The following is a 16,863-nucleotide window of genomic DNA, read 5'->3' as shown; positions in this document are numbered from 1 at the left end:
CCTGCTCTGCTGTGTGAGATCGATATAAGTATCGATCTCACCCGTTTAACCCTTCAGATGCCGTGTGCAATAGCGTGCACCGCATCTGAGTGGTTTTGGAGAGCGGGAGGGAGCTCCCTCTCTCTCCCACCGACACCCGGTGATACGATCGCCGAGTGTCTGTGTCTCCAATGGCAGCCGGGGGCCTAATAAAGGCCCCCAGGTCTGCCCGGAGCGAATGCCTGCTAGATCATGCCGGAGGCATGACCTAGCAGATGCCTGTCCGTTTTAAATGGACAGGCAATAATACACTGCAATACAAAAGTATTGCAGTGTATTATAAATGCGATCGGAGAATCGCATATTAAAGTCCCCAAGTGGGACTAGTAAAAAAAAAGTTTAATAAAGTTAATTTAAAAAAAAATGTGAAAAAAAAATGAAAAACCCACCTTTTCCCCTTACAAAATGCTTTACTATTATAAAACCAAAATAAAGTAAAAAAGTTACACATATTTGGTATCGCCGCGTCCGTAACGACCCCGACTATAAATCTATAACATTATTTAACCCACACGGTGAACGCCGTAAAAAATGTAATAAAAAACTATGGAAAAATTGCTGTTTTCTGTGAATCCTGACTTAAAAAAAATTTGATATAAAGTGATCAAAAAGTCGCATCTACTCCAAAATGGTACGAATAAAAACTGCAAGTCTTCCCGCAAAAAAAAAAGCCCTCATACAACCGCATTGGCGAAAAAATAAAAACGTTACGGCTCTTCAAATATGGAGACACAAAAACAAATAATTTTGAAAAAAAAGCGTTTTTACTGTGTAAAAGTAGTAAAACATACAAAAACGATACAAATTTGGTATCGTTGCAATCGTAACAACCCGCTGAATAAAGTTATTTATATCACACGGCAAACGGCGTAGATTTAAGACGCGAAAAAGAGTGGCGAAATTTCAGTTTTTTTTCTATTCCCCCCCCCAAAAAAGTTAATAAAAGTTAATCAATAAATAATATGTCCCCCAAAATGGTGCTATTAAAAAATACAACTTGTCCCGCAAAAAACAAGACTTTATACAGCTATGTCAATGCAAAAATAAAAAGGTTATATCTCTTGGAATGCGACGATGGAAAAACTTAAAAAATGGCTTGGTCATTAAGGTTTAAAATAGGCCGGTCATTAAAGGGTTAAATGCCTTTTAGCAATGATGTAATCAATAAAATCAACCTACCTTTTCTTTCTGCAATACATGACAAGGATGATTACTACAATCAGGAGGATTATGCCCACCACATTGCCTACCAATAAAACAGAAATACATATTATAGACTTGCTCATGCGGATAAATAGTCATATAGAAAGATCTGCTTCTCTTACCTACTACGATTGGTTCGGTTTTCTGCCAAGTACTTTCTTGTGTATCTGAAAAGTAAAGCGGTTTCATAAACTACTAACAGTAAATACATATAATAAAGTTACCAAACATATTTAGTATATAAGCGTATGCTAACCTTTGATCATGCATTATAATATATAGATGTAATCTACATATAAATGAGCAGCCTTAATTTGGGACTGATCAAAGCTGTGCTAACAAAAAGTGTAATTGCTGCTGATGGCAGCCAATCAGATCACTTCTCTCATTTCCAACTCTGTCCTGAAAAAAATAAACATCTACAATCTGATTGGTTGCTATGAGCATTACTGACACTATATGCCTTTCCTTACTTTTTGGTATATGTACAGATTTGCGGGGAGGGGAGGTTGTAGTATGACTGGTGTTTCATATGCCAGTCATAATCTAAAACATACTAGAGTAAGATGCAACACAAAAGTCACATTTTTGCGCAAGTTGTAACTTCTGTGTCGTTTGTGACTCTTTTACGCCAGAAAACTGGCGTAGAACTAATAAATGAATTCCTCCATGGAGTTTTCCCTGCATTTATGATGTTGTGGTAAATTACCACAGTAGTCAGCTGTTACATTGTTATGAAAGAGATTTTCTGAATCCCCATTCACATAGAGAGACTGGAAATCAAACGTTTTCAGGGCATACTGGGTTTTAGATATTAAATTCAAAATATTTTAAAAGTATAATAAAATTGTTATACATAAACTATAAAATTATATTTTATGCTTTATGAAACAAGTTATAATATGCTACACCATACTGTCATGATGACCATATGGGCTTTAATCATGAGATCTTCTTGCGGTCAGTTTTCCGCTAAGGCTATATTCACACGACAGTGAAAAAAAAATGGCCATTAAAAACTCATCAACGGTCAGTTTTTCATGCCCATTTTGCATCAGTGTGTCTCCAAATTGTCATCCATTTCCAGTCCGTCTGTCCCTTGGCGTTTGACATCCGTTTTTCATGGCCGTTAAAAAAAACCTGATGAATTTCATTGGTCAGGCTTTTTTTGTCTCAATCCGCTTAAAACACCCAAAGGAAGGTCACATGTTCACCTAGACACTATTTTCTCTGGCTTTCACAGCATAGCACACAACATGACACACAGCCTCCCTGTATATGATGCCACACAGCCTCCCTGTATATGATGCCACACAGACCCCCTGTATATGATGCCACACAGACCTCCCTGTATATGATGCCACACAGACCTCCCTGTATATGATGCCACACAGACCTCCCTGTATATGATGCCACACAGACCTCCCTGTATAAGATGCCACACAGACCTCCCTGTATATGATGCCACACAGACCTCCCTGTATATGATGCCACACAGACCTCCCTGTATATGATGCTACACAGACCTCCCTGTATATGATGCTACGCAGACCTCCCTGTATATGATGCTACGCAGACCTCCCTGTATATGATGCCACGCAGACCTCCCAGTAGATGATGTCACGCAGACCTCCCAGTAGATGATGCCACGCAGACCTCCCAGTAGATGCCACACAAAACCCCTGTAGATGATGCCACAAACACACCCCTCCTCCCTGTAGGAATTTTCAGGGACTGTCTCTGAAAATTCTTGACAGTCCCGGAAAATTCACTACAGTTGACCAGTAACTTTCGGCTGCCCTACATACTCACTGATGCAGCGCCGTCTCTTGTCTTCAGGTGTTGTCTCTCGTCTACACGGGATCTGCGAAGGCGGCGCGATGACGTCATCGCGTTGCCTTCGCAGAACCCGTGAAGGCGCAAGACCACACCTGAAGAAGACGGCGCTGCATTGGTGAGTTTTAGATATTAAATTCAAAATATTTTAAAAGTATAATAAAATTGTTATACATAAACTATAAAATTATATTTTATGCTTTATGAAACAAGTTATAATATGCTACACCATACTGTCATGATGACCATATGGGCTTTAATCATGAGATCTTCTTGCGGTCAGTTTTCCGCTAAGGCTATATTCACACGACAGTGAAAAAAAAATGGCCATTAAAAACTCATCAACGGTCAGTTTTTCATGGCCATTTTGCATCAGTGTGTCTCCAAATTGTCATCCATTTCCAGTCCGTCTGTCCCTTGGCGTTTGACATCCGTTTTTCATGGCCGTTAAAAAAAACCTGATGAATTTCATTGGTCAGGCTTTTTTTGTCTCAATCCGCTTAAAACACCCAAAGGAAGGTCACATGTTCACCTAGACACTATTTTCTCTGGCTTTCACAGCATAGCACACAACATGACACACAGCCTCCCTGTATATGATGCCACACAGCCTCCCTGTATATGATGCCACACAGACCCCCTGTATATGATGCCACACAGACCTCCCTGTATATGATGCCACACAGACCTCCCTGTATATGATGCCACACAGACCTCCCTGTATAAGATGCCACACAGACCTCCCTGTATATGATGCCACACAGACCTCCCTGTATATGATGCCACACAGACCTCCCTGTATATGATGCCACACAGACCTCCCTGTATATGATGCTACGCAGACCTCCCTGTATATGATGCTACGCAGACCTCCCTGTATATGATGCCACGCAGACCTCCCAGTAGATGATGTCACGCAGACCTCCCAGTAGATGATGCCACGCAGACCTCCCAGTAGATGATGCCACACAAAACCCCTGTAGATGATGCCACAAACACACCCCTCCTCCCTGTAGGAATTTTCAGGGACTGTCTCTGAAAATTCTTGACAGTCCCGGAAAATTCACTACAGTTGACCAGTAACTTTCGGCTGCCCTACATACTCACTGATGCAGCGCCGTCTCTTGTCTTCAGGTGTTGTCTCTCGTCTACACGGGATCTGCGAAGGCGGCGCGATGACGTCATCGCGTTGCCTTCGCAGAACCCGTGAAGACGCAAGACCACACCTGAAGAAGACGGCGCTGCATTGGTGAGTGTGCCACCGATAGCCAGCAAGGCCAATCCCCATGTCACCGATCCTTTTTTTAAACGGTTGTTATATGTATTGACAGCTATTAAAAACGGATCCTTTGACTTCTATGGGGGCTGTCTGGCCGTGAAAACGGCCAAAAATAGGACATGTCCTATTTTTTGATGCCCAATAATCACGGGCTGTTATAAAAACGGCCGTGTAAATACACACATAGAATATCATTGTTCTGAAAATGGCCTTGTGTATGTAACCTAAGGCTGGATCCAACCGTTTACATATAGCGTATATAACACGCTATGGAGGAAGTAATAAAATCTGCAAAGAAAGTAGCATGGGTTATATGAACATTTTGTTGCAGTGCAATGGGTGAAATCCATGGCCAAACGTGCAACAGATGCCTAGAATCTGCAGTAGATTTTGTTCACACTGTTTGTGAATTGGGTTTGTAGAAACCCTATTCCCTTGCAATCAAAATTCTGCAACAAAAATGCTATGTTTGAACCAGCCTAACCTGTGAAATCTGAAAAAGAAAAAAAGTCGCAAGATCATTGTTCGGAGGACTTTAGCACTCTGACATAAATGAGTTGTAGAAACGCCAGAGGACTCTTCTTTATTGCTGGCTGGAATCGGATACTTTTTAGAATCATTATGGATCCCACATGTCCTATTGACATGTCAAAAACTCTACCAGTAAACCCCTTTAGACACTAATTCTGAATAATTGGGCAATATGTTTTAGACATTGATAGCCTTTTACCACATGAGGTGCAGTAGACAGGTATTTAGCTATGGCATACCATAAAAGCATAAACTATTTTTGTTAATAAAATACTGAATATCAACCATAGTTATCATTGCTTAGCAAAATGGAGTGCCAATATTTTGAAGTTGTCACATTAAACTTTACCAACTGACCTGTAAGGAGTGTAGTTCTCACAGAAGTTATGAAATCGGTCGTTGTGCTTTGTTTCACTGTAGCGGAATAACCAGTATTTTCTGTTACCGTTGCTGCTGTGTTTGTTGAAACAGTGGTTTGGTTTGTTATGGTCTTCACTGTCTCTTTAGGAAATAAAAAAAAATTCAGGACTTTTATTTGCACAAACTTTATTTATAGGTATTCACATGTGTTACCATGAAATATTACTGGATATCTGGAATAATAAAATTACACCAATGTTTAAATGAAAGCGTCTAAAGGTGGTTTTACACGCGCAGATACAGAATGTCGATGGCCACTTGTTTGCTCAATTTTAAACCAAGAAATTATAAAAATGTATGAGAACAATCGTTCGTCCCCATACATTTGCTTCTTTTCAGCAGCATATCCCCTGTTTACACAGGGAGATGCACCGCGATTATTTTTTTGGCCGCATAAAAGATCCGATCAGCCGACAAACAATCGCTTGTTCGTATGTTGGCTGATCGCTACCCTGTCTACACAGGGCAATGATTGGGGACGAGCGTTCATACCAGTGCTTGTTTGCCCAATCACTGTGAGTACCCTGATAAGCAAGCCCAGGATGAATAGTCTAATAAGTTGTAAAATGTTACCACAAAAAGTTTAATACTGGACTAAAAACTGTAGATTAAATTTAATGATGATCTCCGCTTTTCTTTTGTCTGGGTTCACACGACCTATTTTCAGACGTAAACGAGGCGTATTATGCCTCGCTTTACGTCTGAAAATACGGCTCCAATACGTCGGCAAACATCTGCCCATTCTCATGTGCACATACCCTAAGACCATGCAGAAAGGGGAATAAAAAAGGGTAATAACGTTTCAGCAAATAAAGCTGATTCACTGTATAATAAAACCGTTATACAATTGTATACCTTCTATGTTTACAAATGACAATCTGTCCTAGTCATGTAATGGACACACAGGTGCACAGCTCTTTACAAAAGAGCTCTAATAACAAGCGGGGGGGGCGTGGCCAGCAGGCAACATGAGCGGTCGCACTGAGTGAGAGCTCCGGCCGGTAACCCGTTATACCTGTGATCCTGCCAAAATCCTGAGACCGACAGACCTCTTGACAGACTCACGAAGTGGCACTGAGTCATGGCACCGATGGGTCCCGCGAAAGGTACATCGGCGGCGGAGAAACTGAAGGAGTTTGCCCGGGACAGTTCTCAAAATGGCGCCGCAGCGTCCCAGGCACAGAGATCCCGGCTACCACGAGGTCAGACCACTAGCACGGCGCAACATGAGGAGACGGAGCCTGCGGCGGAGATGACCCTGCAGATGAACAACTGCTGCAGGCCATTACTGTATCCACGACTTCGCTGACAGGGAAGATAGAGGAAGTGAGGGTTGATCTGGGATTGGTGCGCCATGATGTGCAGAAGTTAAGGGAGCGGGTGAAGGACACAGAGCAAAGGATCTCTGCCATTGAAGATACTAATATACGCATTCCTGCAAGATTGTCGGCGGTGGAGGCTAAAGTGGAGATGTGGACGCAGAAATGTGATGATCTGGAAAACCGCTCCCGCAGGAATTATGTCCGCATTATTGGCTTGCCGAAACGAGTAGAGGGAGCAACACCTGGCACCTTTATTGAGAGATGGTTCCGCACTACCTTCCCTGAGGCGCAATTCTCAGCAGCATTCACGGTGGAACGCGCACACCGAGTACCCGCACGACCGCCACAGCCAGGCATGCCACCAAGACCCTTATTAGCTAGTTTACTCAATTGGAAGGATCGGGATCAGATTCTGCAGATGGCTCGTTTACATCCCAATATCCAGTACGAGAATTCCAAAGTAATGTTGTTTCCAGATTTCTCGGCGGAGTTACAAAAAAAGCGCGCCACATTTATTGCGGTGAAGCGGAACATGCGGGATCTGAATATATCCTATTCCATGGCTTATCCGGCTCGCTTACGCATTACTGATGGAGGAAAGGCGGTTTTCTTTGGAGATCCGAGAGAAGCGGAGGAATGGCTATCTATGCGTCCAGGCGACCGTTGGGATTGAAAATAGCCACGTGCGACTCGTCAGGTTGGCCGACATACCAGAGGCCCAGGTATACAGTACGGCTTTTCTTCTTGGTGAACGGACTGGCAGATTGGTGACTGAGCCAAGACATTCTGATTTGAATTCCTGAAGCCATGAGATGGGGTGGCCGACTAATCCTTTTATCCTATGGACTGTCCGGTGTTTCTGGCTGAACGTATGAAGAGGTCTGATGGGGAATAGCGGGGGTAACTTGGGCTAATATAGTTGCTTTATTTCTGTGCAGGTTAAAAGTACCATCTTTATTGTATGCACAGATACCCCGAAACAGTCAGCCATGAAATAACAGCTACATTTAAGCCTTTACAGGTTGATGATAAGTTTACCCATGGGAGGGGAACCATCTCATGGAAGTCCCCACAGGGGGAAGTTATGTTTTGTTGGATGAAAGTTACAATGCTTGCTAGATGTATTCGGCAATATACGAGATATATGCTAACGATATATAGATTCCATCATACACAGGGGATATGGGGGGGAATCCTGGTCAAACATGTGCAAGTAGGCGTACATGGCTGATTTGAAAGTTATGTCCTGGAATATTAGAGGCATGGGCACTCCCCTTAAGCGAATAGCGGTGTTTCAACATGTGAGGGAATTTGGGCCACACATTCTATGCCTCCAGGAGACGCATCTAGTGGCTGATACAGCACATCGTTTAAAAAAACCATGGGTTCAATGGGCGAAGCACTCGTGGCACATGACGTATTCTCGTGGGGTCTCAATTCTAGTTCATAGATCGGTAAGGTGGAATGCCACGCAGACGGTGTGAGACACAGAGGGGAGATACGTATTTACCCATGCATATATTAATTGTGTCCCATTTGTGATAATAGGGATATATAATCCACCCCCAGCAAATTTGTCCATAATACAGTCAGTGGTTCACTTTGTTTCCAGCTACCCTGACGCTAAGTTAATATGTATGGGAGATTTTAAGATTCTGTTGAATCCGTCCCTTGATAAATTTGTACCTCGGGGTGGGGCTGGGGAATTGACCTCATCCTCCAACCTGCAACGCATGACGGACGAGATGGGATGGGTGGAGATGTGGAGACTGAGACATCCTCAATCTATTGAATTTTCATGTTTTACTCCTGCCAGGGGGGCACTGTCTAGAATAGACTATAATACAAGTGACGATTCGTCTATATGATAGACAGGCTAGCAAACTCAATTGGAGGGTCCACCCATTCTGGTTGTCGCTGATAGGGACAAACTACCGAATTCCTGATCAGTTAACCCAATTTTTTTAAATCCATGGCGAGGAGACTGCCGCCCTTTTAAAGTGGGACACATTTAAGGCATACTTGAGGGGCTGTTTGCGGTCCACTATCTCCTTTATTAAAAAAACATCCAGGGTGGAGGAAGATAGATTGGCAGGGAAATGGAAGGACATGGAACAGACATTTATAGAGGAACCGACTGATGAGAACAGATTGCAATGGCAGCAGGCGGGCAGACTGTATCAGATACATCTTAAGGAGAAGAGGGACAGGAAGTTGTTCTTCCTTAAACAAAATGCCTTTGAATTAGGCAATAAATCTGGTAGATTATTGTCACACATAGTACATTCTAATCAATCCTCTCCTGCTATTCTAGAAATTTTAGATGAAGGACGTCAACCTATTCATGACGCTGAGCAGATAGGGGATCGGTTCCGTAGATTCTATATGGATTTATATACATCACAATGTGATTACTCGGAGGAGTCATTGAAGGAATATCTGGAGGGGATAGCATTTCCGTAGATATCAAGGGAACATAGGGATTATTTGCATGGGGTTATCAATCTGGAAGAATTACAGACGGCTGGGAAGGCTCTAAATAGTGGGAAGGCGCCAGGGCCTGATGGGATCCCGCTGGAGGTGTATTCCCGATATTTGGATATCATTGGTCCTGAATTGCTCCAGATGTATACAGCAGCCTTTGAACTGGGGGAATTACCTACTTCTTTATATGAAGCTGCCATTATTATTTTGCTGAAGCCGGACAAGGATGCTTTGGAGTGTGGATCTTACAGACCAATCTCCCTGCTCAATCTAGACCACAAGATATTAACAAAAATTTTAGCGAATAGACTTAACCATATTATAACCTCAATCATACATGAGAACCAATCTGGCTTTATCCCGGGGAGGTCCACATCTGGGAATATTCGAAGGGTTCAGGCGGTTTCACAAGTAGGGAGGCAGTTGAATAGGCAATGGGCGTTGGCATCTCTCGACGCAGCAAAGGCCTTTGACTCGGTGGAATGGAGATACTTACACGCGGTTCTAACTAAATTGGGTGCGGGCCTGAATTCTCCAAATGGATATCTATCTTATACAAACATCCTAGGGCGAATTTGTTAGTTAACGGGGTGGGTACGGCTTTATTTGATTTGAGCAGGGGCACTAGGCAGGGATGTCCACTGTCTCCTCTTCTCTTTGCACTAGCCATAGAGCCCTTGGCCCTTCGCATACGCCAAGATCATATATTTAGGGGCGTGAATATTGGCAATAGGGAGAGTAGGATAGGATTATATGCAGACGATATGGTTCTATATATGTCCGAGGTACACAAAACTCTACCAAGGGCTATTGATATTGTGAATTGTTTTGGTCAGTATTCAGGTCTGCTGATAAATTGGGCTAAATCGGCATTGATGCCTTTGTGGGAAGTGGATTGGCCAGATATATATTATAATCTGCCGGTAGTTAAGAGCTTTAAATATCTAGGCATTCACATCACTAAGCTTCCAGCGGAGTCTCATGACAAAAATATATACCCATTGGAGACCCTTTTTATAGAAAAATTTAGGGCATGGAAAACGCTGCCGTTGTCCGTGGCGGGACGGGTGAACTTAGTAAAGATGAGCCTTTTACCAAAAGGATTGTATTTACTGGAACATGCGAATGGACCCATTCTGAGATATTTCTTTGATAGGTTACACTCTCTTACGGCTAGCTTTGTTTGGGGGACATCTCGAAGGAAGATTGCACTGATTAAGCTACAGCGTCCATGGGATAGGGGGGGTATGGCACTACCTGATTTCTACATTTATTTTTTGAGTGGTCAACTGCGATACTTGAAGGAGTGGATCAGCAAGGGGGAGGAATCCTTCTCCGACTATGCTTTGGGACAGGTGCTGGGCGTTTCAGTCATGTGGCCGGTGTTGGAGAATCCAGCTTTGTTTAGAGGCAACCTGCTTCTGCTTCACAGACTAGCACATCAGGTGTGGAAGGCAGCAAAATTGATGTGTAGCTTTGGGGCTATGGAGGAAGGAACGCCGCTGTGGGATAATCTCATGTTTTCACACTTACACATGTTGGAGGGATCTGAGTATTGGAAGGGAAATGGAGTCCAGTGAATGGGGGATGTGTATGATGACAATGTGTTGCTATCATTTACCCAGATGATGGAGAAATTTGGATTAAATCGCACCCAGTTTTACAGGTATCTGCAATTAAGACATGCGCTGACCGCACAGTTCAAAATGCAATCCCCGTCTATTTCAAAATTCCCGCTGATAAGAGTGCTTAAGACACAGGGACCCAAGGGCATCATCTCAGCACTATACACACATCTCCTAAACGCAAAAATTGAGACGCAAACGCTATCTGTGCAGATGGCATGGCAGGAGGTTATCCCCGGTATGTCAGAGGAGGACTGGTTGGAGGCGCTGGAGTCTCCTTTGCTGGTATCTCCATCAGCTAATAATAGAATGACTCAACTGTACATTTTACACCAGTGCTACCGTACACCAACTACTTTACATCGCATGGGCAGGATGCCAAATTCTGAATGCCATAGATGCCATTCCTCTGGGGCTGACTTCATGCATCTCATATGGGGCTGTCCCTGTGTTAGCATATTCTGGGATGAGATATTGGAGGTATTAAATAGCATTGTTATGGTGCCCATACCCAAAACTCCAGAAGTATGTTTGTTGGGTTTGCTGCAGGAGGAAACATGGACATTTCATATACGGTGTTTCTCAGGGAAACTCTATTTCTGGCTCGGAAGGCTATAGCCCTGAGATGGATGGCGGATAAATCCCCCACGGTCGAGCAATGGAAATCACTAGTTAATACTGTCATACCGTTTGAGAAAGTTGTATACAGAAATAGGAAATGTGAACAGAAATTTGGGAAGATTTGGGATGGCTGGCTCGCGACATCAGAAACCTTAGGAACGAGAGGGAGAATGCACTCTTTAATGCAGTAGAATTCAGGGAGTGGAAGGGAGAGAAAAAGAAATGAAGGATATAATGTTATATTGGGTAAATATGTTTAGACCGATCTTTACTAAATATAGGTATAATGGAATAAACTATGATTACACTTGGATATTTTCTGAACATGTAAGGCTAGGATGTACTGTATGATCTGTAATATGTACTGTACGAAAAATGTATGGAATAATATGTGTTAAATGTACACGTACTATTGTTTGATTTGCTGTAACATTGTATATTGTTTATTGCAAGCTTGGAGTTCAATAAAACGAGTTTAAAAAACAAAACAAAAGAGCTCTAATAAGGGTGAGAATACACAGAGCGGCAGCCACATTCGTCCTTAACCTCGCCCACTGTGGTATTACTGGTAAAATTGTGCGACCATTCGCCACCGCATGGGCATGGTTTCGTCTGCGTACGGCAGCTGCTCCAAGTCGTCTCACACTTGGGGCTTATTTAGACGAACGTGTAATACGTCCGTGCAACGCGCGTGATTTTCAATGTTAGTCAATGGGGCTGTTCAGACAGTCCGTGATTTTTACGCAGCGTGTCTGCTGCGTGAAACGCACGGCATGTCCTATATTTGTGCATTGTTCGCACATCACGCACCCATTGAAGTCAATGGGTGCGTGAAAATCACGCGCAGCACACGGAAGCACTTCCGTGTGACGCGCGTGATTCGCGCAACAGCAGTAAGAACTATGAATGAAAACAGAAAAGCACCATGTGCTTTTCTGTTTACAAACATACAGAGTGTCATAATGATGGCTGCGCGAAAATCACGCAGCCACACATCATACGCGGCTGACACACGGAGCTGTTAAGTACCTTTTGCGTGCGCAAAACGCCGCATTTTTTGCGCGCGCAAAACGCACACGCTCGTGGAAATCCGGCCTCAGTGTACTGTAACGAGCCATGTACCCGTGTCTATTGGGCTTCATTCACATCTGCGTTGGAGTTCCGTTCATGGGTTCCGTCGGACCTTTCCGTCAGGGGAACCCATGAACGGAAACCAAACGGAAACCATAGCTTTCCGTTTGCATTATCATTGATTTCAATTGTGACTGCTCCGATTCAAATATATTCCATTTGTCACTGTTCTGTAAGGTTTCCATTTTGACGGAACCAATCGCGCAGTCGAAACAACGGAAACCTTACAGAGCGGTGAGAAACTGAAATTATTTGCACCGGATCCGTCACCATTGTAATCAATGGTGATGCAAACGTAAATCTATGGTTCCCATTTGTTTCAGTTTGGATTCCATTCATGGGTTCCCCTGACAAAAAGGTCCGATGGAACCCATGAACGGAACCCCAACGTAGATGTGAACGAAGCCTTATATGACCAGGACAGGTTTTCATCTGCTGGATATAAACAATGAATGATCCCATACAATAAAAGCATGAAGAGATCTTAAAAAGAAAAAATCTTATGAGGAAGAGACACCAAAATGTATATTAGAACATTACATGACTTTTCATTATAGACTGAATAAGCTTTATTCGCCAAAACGAAAATATTACTTTTATTGTACAAGAATTCAAGATTTAAATTATGAGCAATTCCCTCACAATAGCGTTTCAATAGCATTCCTGTCATTGGCCTGCAGGCAGTGACAACGTAATACACACAACTGTTATGGCAGACTGTGCGCTATGAGTGAACCTGGGCACAGCATTTCAACATCTTATGTCAGAGTATTAATACAATATTACAGCATTATTAACAAAACCTCTACAATCAAAACAAAATGATAATATATACGTATTACCTCATAATGTAATATATAAAATGGCTCTATACTAGAATATTTTTTTAAAAGGTGAATTATAAGGTCAGGCGATCCAATGCGGAGCTAGCTGGACGCACTTTTTCAGAGCTCCGGTCCAGACATCCCTAATCCAAGGGCATCTGGACTCCTAATTAGCACTACTGGTTCATAAACACCCTCTCAGGAATCAGCAGCTAAAGGGGGACACGCCGACATCCTTATTTGGCGGTCCGCCCAGTTTTGTTATTGCGGCCTAGCGCCGCGTGTGAAGCCGGGGCCTCGATTTTGGAGCCTCCTCCGACGTTTTGGAAGGGTGAATCACCCACGGAGGGCAGCTCCTGCACTGCTCATACCCCTGCCCGGAGACAGATAGGAGAGTGGAGAAGCGACACCTGGGGATTAGAAGGAGTCGGCGACGGTCCCTGCACCCTACCACAGCTGACTAATCTAGAGACCAGATTAACTGGACCCCAGCCCTCACATCAGTCCAAGAGAAGTGTGAGTACAGGAGCCCCCATATTCTATTACACCTCACTCCAACGACAGAGACCTTATAACAGTACAATACCTGCTACAGTCAGGTACATCAGACGCAGACTTCCATTTAAAGGGCCACAGACCCAATTTTTCTGCTGATCAATAGGTTAGCACTATCAATACTGCTTACCCCCTTTATTCAACTACAACCTTCTATTGTGGGAACCATAATAGCACACGCTGTATCATCTATCCACATACGGCTTTGAATCTTTCCTAACTATGTCATATTTCCGTGGCCGTAGAGGACCAACTAGAGGAATATATTTGCACAGACACTACGCTTTCATCATGGTGAAAATAGGCCCCAAAAATCAAAATCAAGGCTCGAGCTCTCGAACACAAATACAACCTACACAAGCAGACATGGATAAATTCTTGAAAAAAACAAATGGGAGGTCTAACCCTCCTAAACCATCTTCACTCCGAAAAGTCTGCTCTAAAAGTGGAGATTCAGGTTCAGAACAACCTATGAAGATGAACAGACCACGGAAGAACGGGAACTACCAGTCTGCAGGTCCTTCATGAAAAGGATCTTAGCTAAGGCCCTGGAACCGCTAGCTAACAACCTATGCGACATCAAACAAGAACTTTTGCAAGTAGGTAACAGAGTCGATGCATTCGAAAAAACTCAAGAGGCGGTTATTGCTTCCTCCACTGATCTAACTGCTTGCCTTCAGTCACAAGAAGAACACATTAACAAAATGTATTCAATCCTTGTGTACCATGAAAATCGTCGAAGAAGGAACAATATTAGAATTAAGGGCCTCCCTGAGTCATTTACCAACGAAGTGCTCCCCAAAGTCCTAGCTGAAATTTTCCAGGACGTTCTAGATCCCGCCGAGATCCCAAACCTTGCAATCGAGAGGGCACATAGATCACTTCAGCCAAAACCTTCTCCGATAGAACCGCCGAGAGATGTAATTTACAGAATCCTAGACTATAGGATCAAGGACTCTATTATGCAAAAAAAAAAAGCCAACTTCCGAACACCTCCACTATGGAGATGCACATATTTCCATCTACCAAGATCTTGCACCTTCTACGTTATACAAACGGAAACTTCTGAAACCATTCGCGTCGGCACTGAGACAAAAACAATTTTAATTCCTTTGGCTTTTTCCATTTGGACTCTCCATTTCTGCTAATGGCAAACTATATACTGTCAGGACCTCAAAAGATATCCTGAATATTAGCACAGATCTGAGCATTGCTCTGGATGAATACCCTGACTTGGAGTCACTTCATAGGGCGTCACGCCTCCGCCCCTTCCTCAACTGACACCATGGGAAACGGTCCATACACCGAAATCCCAAAGAATCAGACGACGTCTACACAAGACCCCTCAAGGATCTTCATCATCTGACCCAACCTGACTTGAAAAGTCTTCCATGCTTGACATCCTTCTCTTATAATCCTGAGAAGCTGAGAGCATTACTATCCTTTTCAATCTGTACCCATAGAGTTAATGGTTAAAGACTCTCTGCCTTGACCCAGTCCACTAAGGTCGAGCTCCACTGAGTTTGGTTCTTATAGGATATCCCCAATGGGTAGGTCTTAGGCTTGACTGGGGCGTCCGTCGCGCATCTGCACCTTTTGTTTATTCTCTTATATAGAGTTTGGGCTTGAGCTTTTTAGCGTGTCCTTATTGTTTGGTGTAGAGGTGAGGCGAGATGCTATTAGTCAACACTCCAGTGATGGGGGTCCGAGCTCTGACCCTCAATAGAAGATAATAGTACCCTTCCTGGGATTGGTTCCTGGTTCTACAAGAAAAAGTTCTACGTTTACGTATCATTTTCATTTGTTTATCTGATGTATTTCCTGTATGATACTCAAATTGTTTTCAAAGAAGTTCTTCCTGAAAAGGATAATGTAGGTTACGTGAGTGTGACTGGAGATACCCTCTCCAGTCACACTCACGGTCATATTTTTGTTTATTGCTCTCTCACTTGATGACTTTGGTAACCTGCTTTTCTATAAACGTTTCTCACCCTGAAATTCCTCTAGAGTTCTCTCATGTCATATGATGTTTTTTCACTACCATACAATGTTTACAGTGACTGGATTCACTGTTGTTCTTATTTTAGTTATATTAACATCCACAACCATTAGAAATAGCTCCTCCCCAGCACCTACCTACCCCCTCTTTCTGCAAAAATTCCCCTTAAGAGAGATACAACTGCTTGGCTCCGTGAATTAGCAAAATCTAAATGGCTAGTACCCACCATTTTGTTCCATAGTCTCTTATAATATCAGAGGTTTCAACTCCCCGGTCAAACGCTCCCAGGTCCTCAAAAAAACTAAAACAGATGTAGTATTGTTCCAAGAAACCCATTTAAGGGCTCATAAATCTCCGGATTTCCATCGCTCCTATTATAACCAGTGGTTACACTCCTATACCCCGAATAGGAATTCCTGTGGAGTAGCAATTGCCTTTGCCCGAAATTTTCCCTTCGTGGTACACGACACATTATCTGATGATGAGGGGTGGTATAGATTTGTTAGAGGGCTCTTGGCAGGTAAACTAGTGACACTAGGGAATATTTATGTACCTAATACCAACCAAGCTGCATGGATTCCATTAGTTATAGACACTATCAGAGTTTTTGTTGAGGGTACATTTCTATTAGGGGGAGACATTAATATCACATTAGACCCGAGCCTAGTTTCGTCCTCCAAAAAGTCCTCGCTCCCTTATAGGGCGCTTTCTCGCATTAAGAAGTCCCTTCACTCTGTCCCCCAAGTAGATGCCTGGCGTTATACTCATCCCTCTGCCATTGACTACACACACTGTTCACCTCCCCATAATTCCTACCGAAGGCTCGACTACCTGTTCTTACCTCCCTCAGTGTTGAAGGATATCAGGGACATACGAATACTTACATCCGTACATTCTGACCACTCTTCACTGCTTTTGCGCGTCTCACTCACGCATAGCACAATTCGGGCTAAATCGTTGTCCCTTAACGGAACCCTCCTAAACTCTGAAAAGA

At 43.2% G+C, this 16,863-nt stretch overlaps 1 protein-coding gene across 2 annotated transcripts in view; it reads right to left on the bottom strand.

Moving 5' to 3' along the window:
• Positions 1 to 16,863, bottom strand: part of IL15RA (interleukin 15 receptor subunit alpha) — a 99,425-nt gene that overhangs the window by 4,413 nt on the left and 78,149 nt on the right. For both annotated transcript variants that reach the window (XM_075855087.1, XM_075855088.1), the window contains 3 exons: positions 5,246 to 5,389; positions 1,365 to 1,409; positions 1,219 to 1,285 (listed from right to left, as the gene is read on the bottom strand). In XM_075855087.1, coding sequence (XP_075711202.1) covers positions 1,219 to 1,285; positions 1,365 to 1,409; positions 5,246 to 5,389 — 256 coding nt within the window. The remainder of the gene's footprint in view (positions 1 to 1,218; positions 1,286 to 1,364; positions 1,410 to 5,245; positions 5,390 to 16,863) is intronic.

Source organism: Rhinoderma darwinii, chromosome 3, assembly GCF_050947455.1.
Source record: "Rhinoderma darwinii isolate aRhiDar2 chromosome 3, aRhiDar2.hap1, whole genome shotgun sequence".
Lineage (NCBI taxonomy): Eukaryota > Metazoa > Chordata > Amphibia > Anura > Rhinodermatidae > Rhinoderma > Rhinoderma darwinii.
This window is presented reverse-complemented; position numbering and strand designations above follow the sequence as displayed.